This window comes from Drosophila obscura, unplaced genomic scaffold, assembly GCF_018151105.1.
Source record: "Drosophila obscura isolate BZ-5 IFL unplaced genomic scaffold, ASM1815110v1 contig_186, whole genome shotgun sequence".
Taxonomy (NCBI): domain Eukaryota; kingdom Metazoa; phylum Arthropoda; class Insecta; order Diptera; family Drosophilidae; genus Drosophila; species Drosophila obscura.
The window spans coordinates 9,681,551-9,704,873 of NW_024542774.1; the positions used below are offsets into that span (position 1 = coordinate 9,681,551).

General features: G+C 39.9%; 7 protein-coding genes and 1 long non-coding RNA gene across 8 annotated transcripts; 2 read left to right on the forward strand and 6 right to left on the reverse strand.

Annotated features, from left to right (window-relative positions):
• Positions 1 to 1,361: 1,361 nt before the first annotated feature.
• Positions 1,362 to 2,471, forward strand: LOC111074708. The gene is made up of 3 exons (XM_041593183.1): positions 1,362 to 1,456; positions 1,552 to 1,835; positions 1,885 to 2,471. The coding sequence occupies exons 1-3, from the start codon at positions 1,362 to 1,364 to the stop codon at positions 2,469 to 2,471; spliced, it is 966 nt and encodes a 321-aa protein (XP_041449117.1).
• Positions 2,472 to 4,457: 1,986 nt separating this feature from the next.
• LOC111074682 lies at positions 4,458 to 6,118 on the reverse strand. Its single transcript, XM_022367565.2, has 2 exons — positions 4,816 to 6,118; positions 4,458 to 4,753 (listed from the first exon to the last, which is right to left on the reverse strand). Exons 1-2 carry the CDS (start codon positions 5,994 to 5,996, stop codon positions 4,690 to 4,692), a joined length of 1,245 nt encoding a protein of 414 aa, XP_022223257.2. The 5' UTR covers positions 5,997 to 6,118; the 3' UTR covers positions 4,458 to 4,689.
• Positions 6,119 to 8,365: 2,247 nt separating this feature from the next.
• Positions 8,366 to 9,629, reverse strand: LOC121404128 (protein spinster-like). Its single transcript, XM_041593010.1, has 5 exons — positions 9,491 to 9,629; positions 9,221 to 9,415; positions 9,022 to 9,163; positions 8,742 to 8,893; positions 8,366 to 8,519 (listed from the first exon to the last, which is right to left on the reverse strand). The coding sequence occupies exons 1-4, from the start codon at positions 9,593 to 9,595 to the stop codon at positions 8,793 to 8,795; spliced, it is 543 nt and encodes a 180-aa protein (XP_041448944.1). The 5' UTR covers positions 9,596 to 9,629; the 3' UTR covers positions 8,366 to 8,519; positions 8,742 to 8,792.
• Positions 9,630 to 15,175: 5,546 nt separating this feature from the next.
• On the forward strand, positions 15,176 to 16,251 carry LOC111074272 (protein crossbronx). Its single transcript, XM_022367001.2, has 4 exons — positions 15,176 to 15,345; positions 15,399 to 15,463; positions 15,536 to 15,639; positions 15,695 to 16,251. The coding sequence occupies exons 1-4, from the start codon at positions 15,257 to 15,259 to the stop codon at positions 16,172 to 16,174; spliced, it is 738 nt and encodes a 245-aa protein (XP_022222693.1). The 5' UTR covers positions 15,176 to 15,256; the 3' UTR covers positions 16,175 to 16,251.
• LOC111074273 (UPF0598 protein CG30010) lies at positions 16,208 to 16,982 on the reverse strand. Its single transcript, XM_022367002.2, has 2 exons — positions 16,831 to 16,982; positions 16,208 to 16,773 (listed from the first exon to the last, which is right to left on the reverse strand). Exons 1-2 carry the CDS (start codon positions 16,975 to 16,977, stop codon positions 16,267 to 16,269), a joined length of 654 nt encoding a protein of 217 aa, XP_022222694.2. The 5' UTR covers positions 16,978 to 16,982; the 3' UTR covers positions 16,208 to 16,266.
• LOC111074275 (DNA-binding protein SMUBP-2) lies at positions 16,925 to 17,737 on the reverse strand. Its single transcript, XM_022367003.2, has 2 exons — positions 17,627 to 17,737; positions 16,925 to 17,567 (listed from the first exon to the last, which is right to left on the reverse strand). The coding sequence occupies exons 1-2, from the start codon at positions 17,631 to 17,633 to the stop codon at positions 17,092 to 17,094; spliced, it is 483 nt and encodes a 160-aa protein (XP_022222695.2). The 5' UTR covers positions 17,634 to 17,737; the 3' UTR covers positions 16,925 to 17,091.
• Positions 17,738 to 18,040: 303 nt separating this feature from the next.
• On the reverse strand, positions 18,041 to 20,928 carry LOC111074271 (aspartate aminotransferase, cytoplasmic). The gene is made up of 4 exons (XM_022367000.2): positions 20,734 to 20,928; positions 19,422 to 19,529; positions 19,278 to 19,351; positions 18,041 to 19,220 (listed from the first exon to the last, which is right to left on the reverse strand). Exons 1-4 carry the CDS (start codon positions 20,840 to 20,842, stop codon positions 18,264 to 18,266), a joined length of 1,248 nt encoding a protein of 415 aa, XP_022222692.2. The 5' UTR covers positions 20,843 to 20,928; the 3' UTR covers positions 18,041 to 18,263.
• Positions 20,929 to 22,510: 1,582 nt separating this feature from the next.
• Positions 22,511 to 22,956, reverse strand: LOC111074310. The gene is made up of 2 exons (XR_002607806.2): positions 22,798 to 22,956; positions 22,511 to 22,744 (listed from the first exon to the last, which is right to left on the reverse strand). It is a non-coding gene; the product is annotated as an uncharacterized LOC111074310 (long non-coding RNA).
• Between the last annotated feature and the right edge of the window lie 367 nt (positions 22,957 to 23,323).

A 23,323-nucleotide genomic window follows, 5' to 3' on the forward strand; every position in this document is an offset into this window, starting at 1 on the left:
AGGGGCGTAATATGAACGAGATGGCAATGCATGGGCACATGTGTATGTATGTATGTTGTGTGTCAAGTGCGCCGAGTTCTTAAGAATAGAAGAGAAGAGAAATAAGGAAAATAACAAAACGGTCTTCCTTGCCTGCTCCTTGTTTCTTCTATAATGGGATGATCTATAAAATATTGCCGCAAAACGCATACAAGCATTTGTATGTATGTGTGAACCTACATATCAAACAACCTACATAAAATATGTTTTTGTTTTGTCTGCCATATTCTATGCAGCAACGCGGGAGTGTGGAAATATCAAAAAGAATAGCACAGGCATGTATGTATATATGTATTTACATACATATTTACTAGAAAAGTCAGAATTTACGCGAATATACTAAAAATATATGTACATAAACATATACATATATGTATGTATGAATGTACATATGGATTTGTTATAAATGCGGAGATGCAGCAACAAATTGGATTGACAACAGACGACGCTGCTAACGGCAAAAAAATGTAACCACATTCTGGTATTTTTGTCAGACTTATAATATAATATCGTTATTAAATGTGGCTTCCCTTTCTCTGAGTTAAGATCCGAACCTCTACGACATTGTATTACTGTCCCCGCACTTTGAGCTTGCCGTCTTCAATTACTTGAGAGTCATCATTTTTATACCCGTACTCATTAAAGAGTTAAGGGGTATATTAGATTTGTGGTAAAAGTGGATGTGAACGGAAATGTTTCCGACCCAATAAAGTATGTATGTATATATATTCTTGATCATCATCAATAGCCGAGTCGATATAGCCATGTCCGTCTGTCCGCCTCGATGAGCGCCTAGATCTCAGAGACTATAAGAGCTAGAGAAACCAAATTTGGTTTCCAGACTCATGTGATATCATGCGATACATAAAGGAATGTTTGCTGAACCCGCATCAAAGCAGTTTGGCAGCTCGGAATTCGCGTTATCGAATAATTTGCTTATTCAATTTAAAAAGTACAGCAATTGAAATTAGTCCATACGATTATTGTGGATCTCAAATGTGTCCCATGTACATATATATACGAAAGAATCACTCAAAAACTCCATTCATACTCATCTATGTATATCTGATTTGATATGATATATATCCGTTATATCATTAGCCAACCCGCATGCACTTTCCCGCGTTGCACGTCAGCATGGGCAATCAGCTGCTCAAATATTAACTAACTTAATAGATTTAAACTAATTAAATAGATGTAATCTTTAATCCAATATTGAATTAGTAGACGGCAATCCTATTTACCAAGCTCCCAGAAATGGTATAAAATGTGGGAGAACTGTCGGTAAGAGAGTTTCATTTGGCCAACAGTCGATCGAGAAGATGCATTTGAACAAGACAACGCTACTCTTGCTCGTCCTAACCGTCAGCGCTGGATGTGTTCTGGCCAAGCCGGAGCCAAACCTCCTTGAGGGGCTGTGGACCGATTGGGAAATGCGAGCCAGCACATCGTTGACGGTATCATTGGTGTCGGGAAAAACGGATCGGCCATTGCTGAGGACTTCTTGGATAGCCTGAAGAACTCCACCAGTCAGTTCGCCCAGGATGCTGCCAATTTTGGAGAACAGCTCGCCCAAGCTCTCCACAAGGCTTTCGCTGATGCACTCTCAGACTTCTCCTCGAATGTGCAGGCTGCGCTGCAGAATCTGCGTGGTGTTATACGGAATGTGTCCGACCGAGTTAAGCGCAACGCCCTGCAAGAGGCCCTAAAAACTCTCGAAAGAATCAGTGCCTCGGCCGTAGAGCTGGAGGCCTCGATTGCCGAAATAACGAGCAGCTGGAAGAGCAGAGGCAAAAGTATGCCGGGGAAATCAAGGAACAGTGGAACGACTGGGCAGCCGAACAGCTGGAGCGCTTCGCGCCGAGGCCGAAGACATCATCAACGAGTTGCAGAATCGCTATACGGCCTATCTGCACAGCTGCCTGGAGGAGTTGCAAGCTCGCCAGGGCCAGTACGAGCAGAAGGTCCACGAAACCATCACCCAGTTCCAAAACGCCACCAATGATCTGCTTGGACAAATCAACATCTGCCTGAATCGCACTTCCGAAAGCATCTCATGCCACAGGGGCATCAATAAGGCCATCGACCAGCTAAGGGATGCACCCAGAGCACTACTCAGCCTAAAGCTGCAGGGCTTGCAACTACTGGGCGTGGGTCTCGATGCCAGTAGCTGTGTAGGCCAGACCGTGGCCGAATATGCTCTTGAAAAGCCCAGTGTGCAGCGCCAGCTGGAGGAGATCATTGAGCGCTATCGGGAAGCTTCCTCCGATAAGAGCTCTTCTTCCGAAGACAGCTCTTCCTCCGATGAGAGCTCTTCCTCCGACAAGGACTCTTCTTCCGACGGGAGCTCTTCCTCCGACGAGGATTCTTCCGAAAGGAGCTCTACCTCTGAAGATGACACTTCCACCGAAGTGGTAACAACCACTACATAACTACGTGTAAATATTAGTTGGTGTGGGGTATGTATGTATATGCTGCAAAATAATAAAAATCACTTTCAATGCAACACATTTTTCTGAAGTTTTTTCATGCTTAAATGTATTCTCCAGATGATTTCTGTTTTATTCGAATATTATTGAACGAGCATGATGGTTATATTCGCTAATAACCATTACAAGGAGAAAGTATATCGAACAAAAATGGTCCCACATTTAAAGCAGAAGCCAAATACATATAACAAATGATAACCTCTTCATGCAGGCACAAGAACGATCAAAAGACAAGTCTCACACCTGCAGCTGCAGCCTTTTTAAGTGCAAATTCAGTGACGCCATTGAACCAGGAGTCAGGCAGTGGGGATGGTGGGCGATGGTTGTCGATGGTCGGGAGTCAAGTGTCAGGAGTCAGCTCGCCATTTCGCCAATCGTGACCATTAAGTCATTTTGTTTCCTGTTACATTTCCGGTATCTTTTTAGCATCGTCGTCGCTTGAATCTGGCTGGGAGCTTGTTGGAGTTCTACTGGAGTATGGCTGTGTGTATTGGGAGGCAGCCAGCAATTTATTGCTCAGCAATCCTGGGACTGTACTTATAATAAGTGCATTTTCAACTTATTTATTTAATTATTTTCCTATTAATATTTGCAAATGCATCTGTGTTGCCACATGTGTTAATTGTGTGGTGCCTATAACTCCAGCTTCGTATATTGTTACTCTTCTGATTATAAAATGTGTTTACTGATTGGCCAGACGACGACAATATTTAATCAAGTCAAATAATTCTCATAATACCTTTAACTATAAAAGAAGCTAAGCTTATGGAAGCATAAAAACGGAAAATGCACTTAACTCAATTCAGATAGGTACATACATATGTATGTACACTCAGAGCATTTCTCCTTTTTATAGTTTTAATTGCAGAATGAATTCTTAGGTTCCCCTAAAAGTAATTTTCGACCTTCAGATATACTCATATTAATTCTCCTTTTTATAGTTAAATGTTTCGAATGAATTTTATGTCGTTTCTATATCTATCGCCATATAACGGTGTAAAAAACGCTGTATCAAGTATCGTGTTTTAGCTAGTTTTAGTTACAAAATAACTGTTCTAACAGTAACTCTGCTTATTATACCCGTACTCAAAAAAGAGTTAAGGGGTATATTAGATTTGTGGTAAAAGTGGATGTGTGTAACGCAGAGAAGGAAACGTTTCCGACCCCATAAAGTATATATATTCTTCATCATATTCTTGATCCGTCCGTCCGTCTTGTTGAGCGCCTGGATCTCAGAGACTATAAGAGTTAGGGCAACCAAATTTGGTTTCCAGACTCATGTGATATCACACTGCTACAAGTGTATTTCAATATATCGACCCGCCCCCACAAAGGACGAAAATCTGTGGCAGGCACAATTTTAAAGATAAAATAAAACTGAATAAATCGCAGTATCGTAGAGAATGACCATATCTACCTGCTTGCCGAATATGAATCAGATCGGATCATAATTATAGCCAGAATGACGAAATTAATTTTCAGTTGCTCCCCCACCTACTTCAGCCAGAGACCCGCTACTCATTCTCTTTCTCGCTCGCAAACTCGGCCGCGTTCAGTGCGCGAGCGCCCTTAAGCGAAAAAGATGTAGAATCTAAATGCTACATGTAGAATCTACATGTTAGATGTAGAATATACATTGTAGATGTAGATAAGATGCAGCAAAAAAAAAGGTAAAATGTACATGTTTTAATTCTAACATTATAAAATCATAAGCTAAAAATGAGTACGGGTATAAGTAGAGTCGCGTCCCCAGAAGCGACTCCCACGTTCCTTCTCGTTTGGATTGCATTTCCGATGGTACTCATAAATAAAACTTGCCAAATATGTATGAGTTAATTCGATCTTTCAGTTCTGTGGCAAGATTGTTTACACTTGACAGTGTCCCTCTCACTTCTCTTAAAATCTACTTTGTATAACACGCCAAAATTTATTTTTGTAAACACTCGGAATAATATTTCTTGGATTTCAGTTCTTTATTAGTTTTTGGTATTGGATTGGGTCTCCAGTACCACTTCTATTACGTACGAGTGCCGACAGATACGAGTGGAATTCACTCAAACGGTTAAAGCGGACTATCAGCTTTGCTGATAATTAATGACAAAAATTAAAAGTGGAATTGCATATATCCATTAAGGCTTCAGTCTCCTTCTTAGAGTGCATTTCAGGTCTGGCCCCGTCCGGCATACTTCTCCATATCTTCTTCGCTGATCCAGTTGCTAAATTCACTAGAAAAAATAAAACAAAATTATTTCGGATGCTACATACATATAAGACTAGAAACACATACGGAAAGAAGCAATCGTCCCGTCGTGGTGGATAAATTTTATTGGGATCCATGGGAATGAAGTAACCATTTGCAAACGGGAGGCCCATGGCGGCCCACTGGGCGGGCGGACAGTAGTGGGCGGCTGCCTTCGCTGCCAGCTCTTCAGTCGATTCGCTTGCCGCACATGAATTGACGCCAGGCTCCGCTTTAATCGTTTGAGGGCTCGCTTCTACTGAGGGCAATATGGGAGGACAATATTCAGCGGTTGGCTCCCCATTGCCCAATTCCCAGGGCGCTATGAACTCTCCGCTGGTCGGATTATAGTCGACGGCTGGCTCTGCAATAAACAATTCAGTGCTAGTTTCTGTTGAATTTGACTCCGATGTGGACGCTGAAGATGAACAGGGGGACGGAATCCGACACGCTGGTTCTTTTGGAAGATCAAAACCATGAAAATTGTGGACTTTTTTTATATGTCGATTTAAGTGGCCTTTGTGTACGTACTGCAAGTTGCAGTACATGCATGCGAAACGCTTCTCCCTTTTGCGTGGTTTCTCCTTATGGAAGCGCCTATGGTGTAAATCCAGGCACTGGCGAGAGCTTAGCACGATCTTGCAAATCGAACATTCGGCGGAGTCTTTATTTTTTTTTATATGTTGTAAATATGTGTTATTAAATGATGGATCGCGCGGTAGTTTTGATTGTTCACTTGAAAAGTGGATTTTAATCGGTTTTAAGAAAGGCTGTGGCATGGTTGGCTGACCCGTGACTTGCGGCTGCGAACTATTTTGGTACATTTCCATGACATGTTGGTTTAGGTGCTCCTTGAGAAGATCAACGTCGTAGAACTGCTTCTGGCACAGATAGCACGGAATGCAAAGTACCATGCCAGGTGGAATTTGGATGGGTCCGTTCCCGCTCAGCAGGTTCGTGAGGATAGGCATTGCAGTGTCTGTGGGCGACCACGGCGGCGTGGCCAACGGCAACGGAATTTGCGTCACATTCCTCTTCGCTGGAGGAAAGAGTGTATTTTCGCCTATTTTTTGTGAATTTGGCTCATCCAGACCGAAGCATTCGACTATTTCCACATCGCTGTCGCTTTTGTCAGCGTTTTCAGTGGGTTTCGATTTATTGGGGACATGATTGTGTTGAGAACAAGCTTCCACAGTTTTATCAGCTAAAAAACTTTCCACCTGCTCCATTGTTTTCTTTTTTTAAGAATAATTCATGCGCGCACGGCCACTGACGAAATCGAAATGAATTTTTAAGCCGCCGTCTCTCTTGTGCTAATATTCGCTTATCATGATGTGCTCACGTGTGTGTGTGTGTGGGTTAGGGTTGTTTTTTCTCTTCTCTTACCTATTCTCTATTCTCTCTGTGTTCTTGACTTCAGTTTTCTTTAACCTTTTTTTGTTATCTCTTTGCAGGTCCTTCTACTTACTTTGCGTTATTTCTTCAACTTTATTTTCCTACTTCATTTTAGTTGTAGAATTGAAAACTAAGCTGTCGAAATGTGTGTTCAAGCCGTCGCCTTTCTTCCTCTAATATTCGAGAGTGTGTGTGTATCTGGTGAACGTCACGTTAGCGTTGTTTGTGTTCTCTTCTCTTTACATTCCTTTTGTCACTCTGTTCTTATCTTCGGTTTTCCTTAACCTTTTTTTGGTTTTCTTTCTTTAGGTCCTTTATTATACGGTTTTTTGTTCCTTAAGTACAAATGTATTATTTTCTTTACCTTTCTTTTGTACTCCGTTTTATTTGTGGACTGCATACATACATACACATTTGTACCTAAATACATATGTACATATATACATTTGTACACATCCATGCATGTATGAATTTAAGTACAGCTTCTGGTATGGCGTTTCTTAGCTGGAATGAAGCTTTGCATTCGATTCGAATTCCTCGTTATCGTTCAAACAAACAAACAAACGTGCAAAACCTACATACACATACGTACATATGTATGTACTTCGTTGATTAGATGCGTCGATAAGATTTAAAATTGATGTTTACTCTGTAGTGAAGGAGTAAAATATTGCCTGTATTTCTCATAAGGGATTTTTAAGCCTTATCATGTGCATCTATCTTTATGCAAATAACTGATATGGAATTTTCCAGAAAATGATCATGGTCTTAGGTAACGCAAAAACGAACTATGGCCCAACAATTGGTTCAGGCCTATGCGGCCCTCAACCTGTACCTGCTTTGTAATTTTAGAATGTGTTGTCTTTTGCCGACATTTTTTTTTCCAAAACTCTCTGCTTTTCTATTTAGAAAGAGTATTAGACATTAGGCCTTTGAGCCGACGATCGAGTCATGCCCTTTTTGAAATTTTCATATCAAGAGGAAATATTTGCAAATAAATATTTCTTATCTATGAATTCTAAATATACTTACATATAAATATGAATGCGTAATATATGTACGTAATCTCAGACTAATTCGCTTATCAGCCGGGTAAGTTGTTTCCGATTCCCTCCGTTGAAAAATATCGAACGAAATAAAAGAATTATTGCAGATTATTTTTAAAAATTCTTTATTGCCCCAGTAATCATCAATTGCCAAATCATATTCATATATATTTGTTTGCCCTATATTTTGGTTATTCCTAAGACGAATATCGATTTTGATTATTTGCAGTCTTTTTGTCGCTTTCAATTTCAGTTTTTGAAGGGGCTAACATTGGACTAAGAGTTAACATAAAAAACATAGATGATGCCAGCAGATTAATGCTGTAGGGTATAAAGGGTATACAGCTTTTTCGTTTGTTTAAATAGTTAACTTGTAATATTCAGTAATAGTTGAGGGTGCAGACATTTCATTCAATTTGTTACGCGATTCTAACTAGAGTTAAGATTACGATTAAAGTTCTAGTTAACATAAAATTACAGAATTACGATTAGATTGATTATGGATAGAGACTATGAACTTATACAATGGCCCAATGCTTATTAATATTTACAAATCATATGTATTCATACTGTCTATATGTATGTATTCATACTGTATATATGTATTCATACTTTATATGTGTATCTAAACACACATAAATGTAGCAACAATTGACACTCCATGCGTTCCATGCGTTGCCTGAGATAATCCGAGCGTTGCTCCTGCCACTGAAGATAGGATTTCTTTAACTATTTACAACAGTCTGGGTCTTGATTGGAGAGCGGTGAAGTGGAGTAGAGGAGTGGCCGCCTAATGGAGAACATCCTCGAAAACGCATGAAGTGTTTTTGCTTGCTTTATTTTTTTTTCTCCATTTTAATTTTTCTTTAGCCTAAAATACCAGAACTAGGTCTATCTACGACTATGTAAATTAGCGTTTACAGGTAAAATGAACCGATTAAAATGTATATGTATATGACTCGCGAGTTTGGGAGTGGGTGATTGAGAGTGTAAGTATGTATGTATGTATATATATCTACATAGCTGAACTGTTTAGGCATGTATGGATATCGGGGCTATTCTATCCTTTCCATTCTGATAAAAACTTGAGCATGTATCCAGCCCTATGCCTCCCTATGATCCAAATTCCAAAAGAAACCAATCCGAAGGGGCTCGTGTGTGTGTGTGTGTGGAGATTAAATTAAAGATGATTTTCAGTCAGTATGAGTTCACCCAAAATGCCATCAGTGCTCTGAGTGCGCAGCATAACCTCAAGTATAGGCTGGTATTAGGCAATCTGGTTGCCCCGCTGCTGGTGCTGTTCCTGAGCATCTGTAAAATCCGAAAAGAAACGCAATTCATTAGATATATCCCATTAAGCAAAGGAACATATATAGTTTTAATTATGTAAAGCCATGTCTGAGAGGACTGAGGACAATTTCGATGTTAGGGCGGGCCATGCGAGCATGTCAGATTAATAGAACGCAACGCTGAACGATGAAACGCACGGATAACAGAACGTACATAACGAAACGAGAATTTTGAGGAACCCACCTTGCGGGATCTGAGGCCAAAATAGTTATCTTTTGAGAGCGCCTAAACTTATCACGCGCGTTCTCGCAGGGCAATGTCCGTGCACAGGACGAAACATTCCGAATTGACAGATTCAACGTCTTTCGCGGCCACTGACGTCAGTCTCTTATCGCCTGCCGAAACCAACAGAATCAAACAAAAGAACCGAAATTGACAGAAGATTGCCAACGAGATAGATAGATATGTATATTGATAGATAGAGGGATGCGCTATAGCACTCGGACTCATGGATGATCCTTACCAGCTACACTTCGCGCGGCCTTGTATTTGTCCTTGAGTATGAAGCAGGCGGTGAACAGGAAGAAGATGCCGCCCAGCACCTCCACAAAGCTGGTGGAGAACAGCGCGTATTGAAGGCCCTCAAACTGCTCGATTTCCGTAAACTGCGTGAAATACAAAAGTTAAGATTGGCGAGCATAGAAAATACTCCCAAGACTCACCTGTCCTTCCAGCTGTTCAGCTGATTTTGTTAAATTCGTTTGGAACGAATGGATAGCCTCCGAGGCCACTTTTGTGGCCACATCCGTGGCATTGAGGAGTTGCGACTCCAGCACCTGAGACATGCTTTGCAGTTCATTTGTCAAGCCCGAAGCGCCCGGATGGTTGCGCAGATGCTTCATGATCACCTCCGACATCTGCGTAGGGCACAAACAAAGATATATGTATGTATAAAAAATGGATTTCCACAGATTTGAGATCCAATAACTTACCGCTCCCACCAGATAGGGACTGCCCGCATCGCCCAGGGCGTGTGAGATGAGTATTTGGAAGGCCTCCGCTGTGGAGCGACGCGTAGGCACCACTACATACTGCATAACAAGGGAAAATATATATTAATTAGTTTAGTTTGGATTGATCAGTGTTCAAATTAAGTCTAAGCCAACAGCAGTTTTACCAACAACAACAATGAAACACACACAAAATTTTAAAGCCAAGACCACAACCAAAAATCAAACTATCGTCTGGGATGTTTCCTTCGGGAAGTATTCTACATACATCTCAGCCGATAGTTCGATATTACATACAAACATAAAGTGCGATTAAGGTGCGTAGGTGTGCGTGTGTATTCTAGAGTGCGCTATGTGCATTTGTACGTGTATGTGTGTGCAAGAAGCAGCCACAATCAAACAAGCTCCGATGCTGCCAAAAGCTCGCCACAGATGGAGCCACTCGAGAATGCTGGGGACAAGGAACGGTCCCGTCCGACCCCAATTTGCGTGCAGGTTCGTGTCATCAATGGCGGTGGCGAGCGTGCGCCTGGGAACAGTTCTGGCACTGCTAGCGGTACTTTCGACATGTAGAATTTTACGGTTAATGCCGATCGGCATTGAAGGATATACAGACATCGAATACTGGAGGATATGGGAACTATTTGAATTGTTTGATTGTGGCATTGTTTTGTTGATCTACCAATTTTGATTAATTAACGTTAAATTTGTTCCTTTGAGCTAAATTAAGTTTTTACTGTTACAATAGGGGGTGTGTGTGTGTGTGTTGGGAGGTGTGCATGTGCGTGTGTATTTTCATAGATGTGTGCCAAAGCGGAAGCAAAAATTACGCAAACTAATCCTAAAATTTCAACAGAAGTTCTAGACGGATCCAACTTTTAGTCTAGGTCAACCCATTCCACTGAAAGCCCTAGATAAACCCAGTTTCTAATCAAAATTCCTTATCTGAAACAATTAAAATAGCGCCACCCAAGGGTGGAGCCAATACCCATTGGGACTCTTTCGGGTTAGATAACCATTTTCGATTGCTTATTTTTGTCACGGAACGGAATCGTTTTGCAATCGCAAAAAGGCAAAAAAAAAACTCAAATCAAGTGCGTGGTAAAAAAAGAGACACCGAACAAAAATAAAAAAAAATAGTATAATGCATTGTACATATAGTATGGTCTGACGTAGTGCCAAATTTAGAACAGGCCAAATAACATACATACCACTTAAAAAGTATTACGTCTGCGAGTACGCAGTGGATACAGTATCTATATACTTTCGTATATATGTACATATGTATGTGTGTAATACAAGTAATATCCACTATCTTGACGCATAGGTTGCGCACATCAGCTGTTTAAACAGCTTTCCCTGACCATTCATAAGCCAGACAAGGCTACCAAGAAGAAATCTTTTAGATATCTAGAGGGCCACTTGACTCGAAGTAGAGCACAGATAAGATGTGGAATCTTACAAGATAAGGATCGTATGATTATCTGGAACTCAATAGCCCCTTCATGGTAATTCAATCGTATCTCGACTGAGGTCACATATCGAATGAGGTCAAATATCGGATATCTGCTGCCACATACACATTCACTTATCAATCTTATTGTATTATGTAAATCATAAATCTACTATCGAAATCTGCTGATTTCTGTTCGCCTGGTATCTCAGATTTGAATTTAACGGTTTTCTGCCATTTGAGCGATGGAAAGTGGAGGCAGAAAATGAGAGAAATTATATCGAAAAAAAATAACAACGAAATAAAGAGAGAAACAAGAAAAAAACGAGAATAAAAAAAAAACCAGCGACCTTCTGCTGATTTCTGTTCGCCTGGTATCTCAGATTTGAATTTAGCCGTTTTCTGCCATTGGAGAGGTGGAAAGTGGCGGCAGAAAATGAGGAAAAGTAGATCGAAAAAAGAGAGCATCGAAATACAAAGAGAAACAAGAAAAAAACAGAAATTACAAAAAGCAGCGACCTTCTGCTGATTTCTGTTCGCCTGGTATCTCAGATTTGAATTTACCCGTTTTCTGCCATTGGAGAGGTGGAAAGTGGAGGCAGAAAATGAGAGAAATTAGATCGAAGAAAGAGAGCAACGAAAAACAAAGAGAAACAAGAAAAAACGAGAATTTAAAAAAACCAGCAACCTTCTGCTGATTTCTGTTCGCCTGGTATCTCAGATTTGAATTTAACGGTTTGCTGCCTTTTGAGCGGTGGAAAGTGGAGGCAGAAAATGAGAAAAATTAGGGCGAAAAAAGAGAGCAACTAAATACAAAGAGAAACAAGAAAAAAAGAGAATTAAAAAAAAGCAGCGACCTTCTGCTGATTTCTGTGCGCCTGGTATCTCAGATTTGAATTTAACGGTTTTTTGCCATTTGAGCGGTGGAAAGTGGAGGCAGAAAATGAGAAAAATTAGGGCGAAAAAAGAGAGCAACTAAATACAAAGAGAAACAAGTACAAAAGAGAATTTAAAAAAAGCAGCGACCTTCTGTCTGATTTCTGTGCGCCTGGTATCTCAGATTTGAATTTAACGGTTTTCTGCCATTTGAGCGGTGGAAAGTGGAGGCAGAAAATGAGAAAAATGAGAGCGATAAAAGAGAGCAACGAAATACAAAGAGAAACAAGAAAAAAAGAGAATTTAAAAAAAGCAGCGACCTTCTGCTGATTTCTGTGCGCCTGGTATCTCAGATTTGAATTTAACGGTTTTCTGCCATTTGAGCGGTGGAAAGTGGAGGCAGAGAATGAGAAAAATGAGAGCGATAAAAGAGAGCAACGAAATACAAAGAGAAACAAGAAAAAAAGAGAATTTAAAAAAAGCAGCGACCTTCTGCTGATTTCTGTGCGCCTGGTATCTCAGATTTGAATTTAACGGTTTTCTGCCATTTGAGCGGTGGAAAGTGGAGGCAGAAAATGAGAAAAATTAGGGCGAAAAAAGAGAGCAACTAAATACAAAGAGAAACAAGAAAAAAAGAGAACTAAAAAAAAGCAGCGACCTTCTGCTGGTTTCTGTGCGCCTGGTATCTCAGATTTGAATTTAACGGTTTTTTGCCATTTGACCGGTGGAAAGTGGAGGCAGAAAATGAGAAAAATTAGGGCGATAAAAGAGAGCAACAAAATACAAAGAGAAACAAGAAAAAAGAGAATTTTAAAAAAGCAGCGACCTTCTGCTGATTTCTGTACGCCTGGTATCTCAGATTTGAATTTAACGGTTTTCTGCCATTTGAGCGGTGGAAAGTGGAGGCAGAAAATGAGAAAAATGAGAGCGATAAAAGAGAGCAACGAAATACAAAGAGAAACAAGAAAAAAAGAGAATTTAAAAAAAGCAGCGACCCTCTGCTGATTTCTTTGCGCCTGGTATCTCAGATTTGAATGTTACGGTTTCCTGCCATTTGAGCGGTGGAAAGGTAGGCAGAAAATGAGAAAAATTGAGGGCGAAAAAAGAGAGCAACTAAATACAAAGAGAAACAAGTAAAAAAGAGAATTTTAAAAAGCAGCGACCTTCTGCTGATTTCTGTGCGCCTGGTATCTCAGATTTGAATTTAACGGTTTTCTGCCATTTGAGCGGTGGAAAGTGGAGGCAGAAAATGATAAAAATGAGAGCGAAAAAAGAGAGCAACGAAATACAAAGAGAAACAAGAAAAAAAGAGAATTTAAAAAAAGCAGCGACCCTCTGCTGATTTCTGTGCGCCTGGTATCTCAGATTTGAATTTAACGGTTTTCTGCCATTTGAGCGGTGGAAAGTGGTAGGCAGAAAATGAGAATAATGAGAGCGAAAATAGAGACCAACGAAATTCAAGGAGAAACAAGAAAACAAGAGAATTTAAAGAAAGTAGCGACCTTCTGCTGATTTCTGTGCGCCTGGTATCTCAGATTTGAATTTAACGGTTTTCTGCCATTTGAGCGGTGGAAAGTGGAGGCAGAAAATGATAAAAATGAGAGCGATAAAAGAGAGCAACGAAATACAAAGAGAATTTAAAAAAAGCAGCGACCTTCTGCTGATTTCTGTGCGCCTGGTATCTCAGATTTGAATTTAACGGTTTTCTGCCATTTGAGCGGTGGAAATTGGTAGGCAGAAAATGATAAAAATGAGAGCGATAAAAGAGAGCAACTAAATACAAAGAGAAACAAGAAAAAAAGAAAATTTAAAAAAAGCAGCGACCTTCTGCTGATTTCTGTGCGCCTGGTATCTCAGATTTGAATTTATCGGTTTTCTGCCATTTGAGCGGTGGAAAGTGGTAGGCAGAAAATGAGAATAATAAGATCGATAAAAGAGAGCAACGAAATACAAAGAGAAACAAGAAAAAATAGAATTTAAAAATAGAAGCGACCTTCTGCTGATTTCTGTGCGCCTGGTATCTCAGATTTGAATTTAACGGTTTTCTGCCATTTGAGCGGTGGAAAGTGGTAGGCAGAAAATGAGAAAAATGAGAGCGATAAAAGAGAGCAACGAAATACAAAGAGAAACAAGAAAAAAAGAGAATTTAAAAAAAGCAGCGACCTTCTGCTGATTTCTGTGCGCCTGGTATCTCAGATTTGAATGTTACGGTTTCCTGCCATTTGAGCGGTGGAAAGGAAGGCAGAAAATGAGAAAAATGAGAGCGAAAAAAGAGAGCAAAGAAATACAAAGAGAAACAAGAAAAAAAGAGAATTTAAAAAAAGCAGCGACCCTCTGCTGATTTCTGTGCGCCTGGTATCTCAGATTTGAATTTAACGGTTTTCTGCCATTTGAGCGGTGGAAAGTGGTAGGCAGAAAATGAGAAAAATGAGAGCGAAAATAGAGACCAACGAAATACAAAGAGAAACAAGAAAACAAGAGAATTTAAAAAAAGTAGCGACCTTCTGCTGATTTCTGTGCGCCTGGTATCTCAGATTTGAATTTAACGGTTTTCTGCCATTTGAGCGGTGGAAAGTGGAGGCAGAAAATGATAAAAATGAGAGCGATAAAAGAGAGCAACGAAATACAAAGAGAATTTAAAAAAAGCAGCGACCTTCTGCTGATTTCTGTGCGCCTGGTATCTCAGATTTGAATTTAACGGTTTTCTGCCATTTGAGCGGTGGAAAGTGGAGGCAGAAAATGAGAAAAATGAGAGCGATAAAAGAGAGCAACGAAATACAAAGAGAAACAAGAAAAAACGAGAAATAAAAAAAACCAGCTACCTTCTGCTGATTTCTGTGCGCCTGGTATCTCAGATTTGAATTAAACGGTTTTCTGCCATTTGAGCGGTGGAAAGTGGAAACAGAAAATGAGAGAAATTAGATCGAAAAAAGAGAGCAACGAAATACAAAGAGAAACAAGAAAAAACGAGAAATTAAAAAAACCAGCGACCAAAACCACAACTCGGTTTGTGGACTATCCTCTGGGATCCTCTCATTTATGAATGCTCTGCAAAACTGATGCAGGATATTGCACACGCTGTTGGTGGAAGGCCGGAAGGACTGTTCTATACTAAGAAAAAGAGCCCAATGCTATGGCTATAGAAAACTTTACTTAAAAACGTCTCGTTGTTTTCGGGTACATCTTTCTCCCAAAATGTCCCAACCCGCTTCTCAACAAACATAGAATATATATTTGTATTTAAAACATTGATTCGATAATAATAAATTCAAATTATCATCATGGAATTCAGTTTATGCTTAGTTACTCATCTCTATGAATATAGTAAAATCGATAGTGTCTCGCACATATCGATACATCGTTGAAACAAAAAAACAAAACAATAATAATAAAATAAAATAATAATACAAATTCTTCGCATGATGACACTCGATTTGGATGCAAATAAAAAGGACGAGAAGATTTTGTTAACACCCATCCAGCAGGAGTACAAAATCCTGGCTGAATAGTAAGCTCCTGCTTTTCGTCCATAGCAAACCATCTAACTATTTCCATTTCTAGCAAAATGATTGAGTCCGAGAAGTTGGGTGGCATATATACAATACCCAGTTTAGCCAATTCCTTGCGTTAGTATAGCTATTCTACGTACAAACATAAGTACATATATCTTTAATTTTCCTCTCATTTACTTCTTGCAGAATGGTTTGGCGTCTTCTTTGGACGCCAGGGATTTTATTCAGAAAGCGTATTTCGTTTCTCTCTTCTGCTGCCCGATCGTTTTCCCGACGATAAAAGTCTTCCAGTTAGTTCTGCCAGCTCTATGTCCAGAAAGTTTTTCACTTATCAATCCCTTTCAGACCGTAATTTTTCAGCAAAATATCTTGCATCCCCATGTGTGCCCCTATACCAACAGCTTGGACATTAGTCATGCCTTTCCAGAATGGCGATGCGGCGAAGATCACCTCTGGCAGCTCTTCAAGTACATGCAGGCGATATTTTTGGATCCCATTTACAGCATTCGGGGCATTGAATTTGACAAATTAAAGAACCCTGAGGCCGCCGAGCTGCTGCTCAACAATCGAGAGGAGTTTGCGGCCCGCGTTCTGGAGAACATCAAGGACAGCAAGGCGCACATCTATGACCCTCAACCTACGGAGGATCCGCATTACATAGTATTTGAAAAGTTTCAGCCAGATGTGCATGGGCCTGTCTTGGAGCGAATCAAAGCGGGCAGGAGTAATGCGACTGACTCCAGTCTGCAACAGACTAATGGTGGCGCTGCCACAGGCCTTTCATGGGTGAAGGAGGGAGAATTCAAGCCGTTGAGCATTGAGTAAAATTATGTGTACATATATTACTCCTGTAACTAATCGTAGTTAAAATGTTGTCGCAATTATATTCCATTAAAGTTTAATGTTATATTATTTAACTATTTACATTCCTCGCTCATGGGAAATCTTTGAGTACCGGTAACCCAATCGTTTTCCAGCTTTAACCGCTCCCCGTGCCATTTAAAATGTGTTGGAGACGCATCACCGACTGAAAACTCAAAGTGTTGACTGAGTTCAATGGCCAATTTTGAACGAACCAGGCCAATGCCGCCCACTTGTGGCGTTGCTGGATGATAAACCCGCCCATTCTTGGGGTCCATGTATAATTTGTGTGGTTCATAGGGCAAAGTTAGGACTTGTCCAGCGTGGGCATAGCTAAGAACCTCCTCGCCGCCGTCTGCCTTTTTTAATTGTTCAGTGAATACAAGCGGCGTGTCGTCGCAACGTATAAAGTTGCGTTCGCGTCCGCACAGTGAAATGTACGGAAAGTCGCTGAGATATCGCTGCGTTTTGTTAATACGGAGGCGAAAAAAGAAGAACCTGAGGAAATCCTTCTCCTTGTAGCAACTGGTGAAGTTTTTCATTTTAGCATCGTCCAAGAAGACCTGAGAAGCGGCAAATCATAAATAATTAAATGCCAACTAATGTTTAGTGCGCCTTACCATTCCTTCATGATCTATGTAATAGAAATATTCGCGTATTTTTGGCTCTGGCGACTGACCCTGAATATAATGCAAATCACGGGTAGACAGCAGATTAAAGCCGAAGTTTTTCAGGTTTATTAAATGTCTAGGCTGTATTTTAATCATATTTTTAAGAACTGTAAGATTTTAGAACGCGAAAACAGCTGATTTCATCAGCTGATTAAATGTAAGTGTATGTGTGTTGCATTGTGCGATGGGGAGACACTTTCAATTTAAAGACTATTTTCCTTTCTTTTTGGAGCCACCGCCGGTTGCCTTCTGCATGCGCCCCACTTGCATATCTTTCAACTTGGCATCCAGTCTCTTTTTAGCATGTTTCACATCCTCCTCATGACGCACTGTCTTCGCCGGCTTGGGGTGTAGAAACTTCTTGCGCTCATCCCGCTTGATTTCCTCCCCACAGCCATGAACCTCGGGAAGACCATGCTTGAAGCAGAACCGCTTCTTGCAGTGCGGACAGTCCTGACCCATTAGGCTCGTTTTGGTCTTGCAGCGCGCATAGTCGCAGAGGTTGTCCACCTCCTTAACGGCGGTTAGCACATCGTCCAATTTGAGATCCACCACCTGGCTGGGGATGCGCTCCAGCAGCTCCAGTGTATCATTTGTACCGTAGTCAATCCGTTTGCCAGGCTTGGCGGGTGGAAACAGCGGCGTTTTATCCGCTTTCGCCGAGGTTGAGGGCTGGTTTGGGTCGTCTGTCCAGAGGCAATACTTTATAATTGAAGAACCAATGCTGTTTTATTTGATTACTTACCCGCCATTAAGATTTTTATTCTATTTTTACCTACAAGGGGATGTTTTTAACTGGTAAACATTTCGGGAAATCAGATTTGTTGTGTTGTTGATTGTCAGCTACAGCTGTTCTATCTATCGATAGATCTAACTTACTATCGTACTAACTATAAAACTAACTATCGATGATATTCCAAACTGTTGGCGCGTATCATTTGTTGTTTCCACCCAACATGCAAAGCTTTGATTCTACATGGTCAAGGAGAAGGTCCTTTCACAGATGATGAAACAATGTGTTTGTTAACTTTAAAAGAAACGCGCATTTTGAATACTTTTGTAATGTTATTGTCGTTGTAACTAAGTACTACACACAAGTCAATAAAGAGTAGTTATTATGCTAAACATTGTTTAACCAATATATAAGGAACTCTAAATGTGCAAAATCGTGTAAATTGTATAATCAAATTAGGTAAAGAGTATACATTGTGTATATAAAGGCCGGGTCTAAATGTTTCGTAGTTGGATTGTTGTTGGGACAACAGTTGGATTTAAATGCTAATTGTGCAGACAAAAATAATTTGCATGCCTATGGTTAACATAATTCAGTGGATTTTGGTATATGCGGTGCACATTCAATTACTCAAGATACATTTTACATTTTACAATTTGTTGTCACAGGGGCAGGAAACGTTCGATCCAGCAGTGGCGGCGGCATTAATGGCCTTGGCCACATACTCAATGTTGCCCGTATTGAGGCCACACATGTTGATGCGACCTGTCTTTAGGAGATAGATGTGGTACTCCTTGATTAGGTATCGAACTTGGTTCTCATTGAGGCCCGTGTACGAGAACATGCCGATTTGATTGACAATATGGTCCCAGTTGCCAGGCGTTCCCAGTGCAACGAGCTTGTCCCGCAGCAGTGAACGCATCTCCCGGATGCGACTCGACATTAGCTTGATGCAGTCCATCCATTCTTGACGCAATGCCGGGTTGTTCAACACGGTCGATACAATGCGAGCGCCATAGGCTGGTGGGTTGGAGTACATGCCGCGGATAATCAAAGTCAATTGGGAGTGTACCGCAGCCTTAGTGGATGCGTGCTGTTGCACCACCGTCAAGTTGCCAGCTCTTTCGCAATACAGGCCAAAGTTCTTTGCAAACGACTGGCAAGTTAGGAGTTCAAAGCCACGCGACACGAAATACCGCACAGCCCAAGCATCGCGATCGGGGTCACCGCTGGCAAAGCCCTGGTACGCCGAATCGAACAGCGGGAAGAGTTTCTTGTGCTCCATCAGATCGGCGATTTCCTTCCACTGTTCCTGGGTGGGGTCAATGCCAGTGGGATTGTGTGCGCACGCATGCAAGATTATCACTGCTCCGGGAGGAGCCTGGTCAAGATCAGCCATCATGCCCTTGAAGTCCAGCTGACGCTTGCATTGATCCCAGTAGCGGTAGGAGTTCAACGAGGTGAAACCAGTATCGGCAAAAATCTTGTGATGATTCTCCCATGTTGGATTCGAGTAAAAGACTTCATTTCTGTTCAACTGTGTGTGCAGGAACTCGGCAGCCACACGCAGAGCACCAGTTCCGGATATAGTCTGCACGCCAAAAGCCTGCAAATAATAATAGTAATTCAACTAGAAGTTCCACTGGAAGTTTGTTCAACTTACGCGATTCTCCTTGATGGCTATGGAATCAGCACCCAGCACCAATTCCGTTGCCGCATTTGTGAATGATTCAAGACCTTTGAGAATAAGAGATATCTTCTTGTTAAAATGATACAATAGATGGAATCAAATCCTTTAGTTACTCACCAGTCACTGGCAAATACTCATGGTTAATAGACTCATCGCTGGCGATTAATATTTCGGTTTTTCGCACCACCGGCAGGACCCAAGGCGCCCCAGTATCTGTCCTGTAAGCTGTAGTTAAAGTAAAAGAGGTTCTTAGTAATAATATTAACAGAAAGCCCAGTGACTGTTTAAGTGCTGAATTTCGGACTATCTGAAATCTTATCTTAATGGACTTCGTATGCGTAATCAATGGTTAATGCCGAACGAAATCCGATAGTGGGAAAGCACTTGTTTCTAGGCCATTTTGTATACGCTCGTTCGGTTACTTGAAACCAATTTAAGTAATTGCTCTGAAATTGTTTGTTTTAGTGGCGCGTGATAAAAAAGCGTCTGAAAAAAACAACAGCTGATGGAATGGACCAATAATTTTTGAAATAGACAGTAAAACCAGTTTGGCTGGTTTTATATTTATTTTTATTGCTTTTAGCATTGTAAAAGTATATAAATAGGTTTTATGTATGGCTTTATAATAGCTCCAAGCCTACATATGTATGTATGTCTACAGGTCTCATTAACATGAGAATAAGAATACACGAGCCAAAGGTTATTGACTTTCAAGTTTAAACAAAACAAAGTCAAAATAAGCAAAAAATTTGCTGGGGGGAATTGTTATTTAAATTATGCAACAACATCCAAAAATATGAAAATTGGGAGCTGCTGGATCAGCCAAAAACATCCACAAATATACACATGAACAGAAAAAATGTGAAATGGCATCCATCCAAATCAGCAGCGGCCGGCTCTTGCTTGACGATGAGATTGCCGCTTGTTGTGCATAGCTGATGGAAAGAAAGGTCGAATCTAAGCGGCTTATCATTATGCATACTAGTACATAACTAAATACTATACTAGCTGACGTCAATTAGAAGAGAAAATAAGGAAAGTGATGGGACCTATCAAGCCCCATTATCATCTTTCAATCAGTTGCGTTGCAGGAATGTGGCGTAAATATGTAAACGATATACATATAAAATAGTGTAGGTGACAAATTGCATTGCAAGCGGAAGTTACAACCCACCCTATGGATGGAGAATCACAACAATTCATATGCCAAGTGACTTCCAAATGACCTCCAGCAGAGGGGGGAAAACCAAGTCATGCGACCAGGCGGGGGGCGGGCGGGCTGCAAGGGCGGCAGCTAACAAATTGGACAAGTGCTCCTAGGCTACACACATAACTACACAGTACTTTGATTGCACAAGTATGCGTGTACATATGTAAGTGCTAAAGACAACAAGGCACAAATACGCGCGAGCAATTTACATTTACTTACCGCCCACAGATAGATTGACTTTGTTTTGGTTGGAATCGTCTTTAAATGCTTGCGTTAAGGCAAAAACCTCAATTGCAGGTCCTTTTTCAACTTTTGCATAGATAGACATCGCGAAAAACGTGTAAAACACCAAGCGAGCAGGCAATAACAAATAAATTTAATTTTGAGTAACAAATAATTTTGAGTGTTGTACTGCTATCGATAAACTATCGATAAGAAAAATTAACCCTGCTCAGCATAAACAGTTGAATATATGGATTTAACCTGCGGAAAATAATATTGTTTGGAAATTCTATTCTTCTTGTTTCACCTAAATTGCGCTAGAACTTTTCAAGTTATTTAAAAAAAAATTTAACCATGATACCTTTCACCTGAAATGCGAACAATATGTTCAAAGTTTCATAATTTTCGTGGAAATATTTAAATACCGTTGTATTTTATTAAATGAAGTCGTATTCCCCGACTTTGATATTCGGTTTGATATTACTAGCTAGTTAGCCCTCTCATGCCTAAAGATATAATTTTATCCGATAGATACATCAATTTTCTACAGGATTTGCTAGTTTTCAGAAGATATTTTTATTGCATTGTTTACATTAAACGGTTCAAACAAAAACGGCCAAAGCATGAAACGTAAATGTTGACTAAATATGACGTCATTGTTGCTGGTCAACAAAGTTGCATCTATGCGTATGTACTTTTGTATACCTTATTTCCTTTAATTGATGTCAAATTTTTTGTTTCAAGCTCTATTGTAACATTAATAATGATTTTTTCCTAGATTGACATGTTTTTTACCTATTAATGCCAATGTTTTGTGTTTTATATATACATTTATACCGATCTGGTACCTATTATTTGTACCCGTGAGCTGCAAAAATTCGTTAATATCTTTGAAACAGAGACTGAGTAGTTTCTGCATTAATTGGAGCCTGTAATTACAAACAATATCTCAAGTCCATAATATCCATTTTCCCAGGGTGTGCAGATTGTTCCTCATTTCGTGCCAAAGTTGCAGAACAATGCTGCCAAATAATTTCCCCATGCTGCTGAAATTGTTCCCATACAAATCAATTGTACCTTACGGGACGTATGGAACGTCGCAGCAATGAATCTTCATTCCATTACGTGTTCCCGTTAGGAAAATGTGTCTCACACCACGAAAACTCTCTCTTCATCACCAAAAAGAGATCAATTTTGAAAAATCACCACGATTTGGGAGCGAATAATATCGATATTTTTGTGTGCGATAAATGGAGTTTGGCGGTTATTTTAAAAATTCGACAGTGGGTTAATCGTTCAATGTTAATGATCGGAAATCATATTTCTCGATTTTTAAATTCGGTTTGACATTACTAGGCATCTAGGACTCTCAGCATTGAACATATAATTTTACCCAATTGATAAATCAATTTTCTACAAGATATGTTAGTTTTAGGACTCTTTGTTATTGGCTCGTTAACAAAACAAACAAACAAGAGAGGTAAAATCACAAAACGTAAGATTAGTACCCCTACTAAAACAATCGATACTATCGATGTATTTCTTTTGTCGCCAGTGGCTACATTAACTACATTCTAATGTAGAAAAACAAACTACAAAATGTAGAATTGATTTAACGGTTTTACAAAAAAAATAAATGAAAAGATTGATTTATGATTTCTTAGATGCCCAGACATAAAATAAATGACGAATCAAAATACCCAACCCAAAGTAAAAGCATTACAACATTCATATGGCAAACATGTACCATATTTAGGGAGAGACAACGCAAGGAGAGTGTTGGCACAGGGCCATGAAAAAAGATCACTCATACTTTATTCTAAATATGTACATACTAATATATTGTCAACTAATTCAAAATATTTTTCAAATATAATTAAAACTATCTTCGATTTATTGCATCCTCAATATCGTATTGTACTTTGAACTTCGATTCATTCATTCATAGAAACTGATATATCGCTTGGAAGGTTTAATTGGATGAGTTTTTAATTAACAACCGCTGGTGCTATTCAAAGAAGTGGTTATAATCCAGGGTGGGCGATAATTTTGTATAATAACCTTTTTTGTATGGTTTACAGAATTGAAAAACTTAAGTTATCCTTAGCACTCAGGTAAATAGAGCAGGTAACTTTGGCCCAATGACACAAATAAAATTACAACAAATTTTTGATTGGGGAATAGCCATGATTATGAACAACAGCGGCACGTGTAGCACTGTAGACTGCGATCATTTTTTGATACGGCAAATCAAAAATCCCTAAAAACAAACGAAAACTTACTGACGCTTAAATACCCTACAAGCAGTTCTAGCTCTAGCATCTTGATAAAATTAATGAATTACCTCCAAAGTGTTACAAATCCCATAGGAAAGAGAAGTGAACCTTATTGTGCTCCCTTCTAATGTTGATAAGATATGGAAAGTCTTGAAGTGACTGGCAATATTGATAAATTTAGTTGATAGCGAGGATTATATATACTATGAAAGATTTCCATAGCTTTCAGACGGAGGCGTGGCAGTTCTTATCAACACTTATGTATGTACATATGTACATATGTGGGTATGTATGCCCAAATATATTGAGAA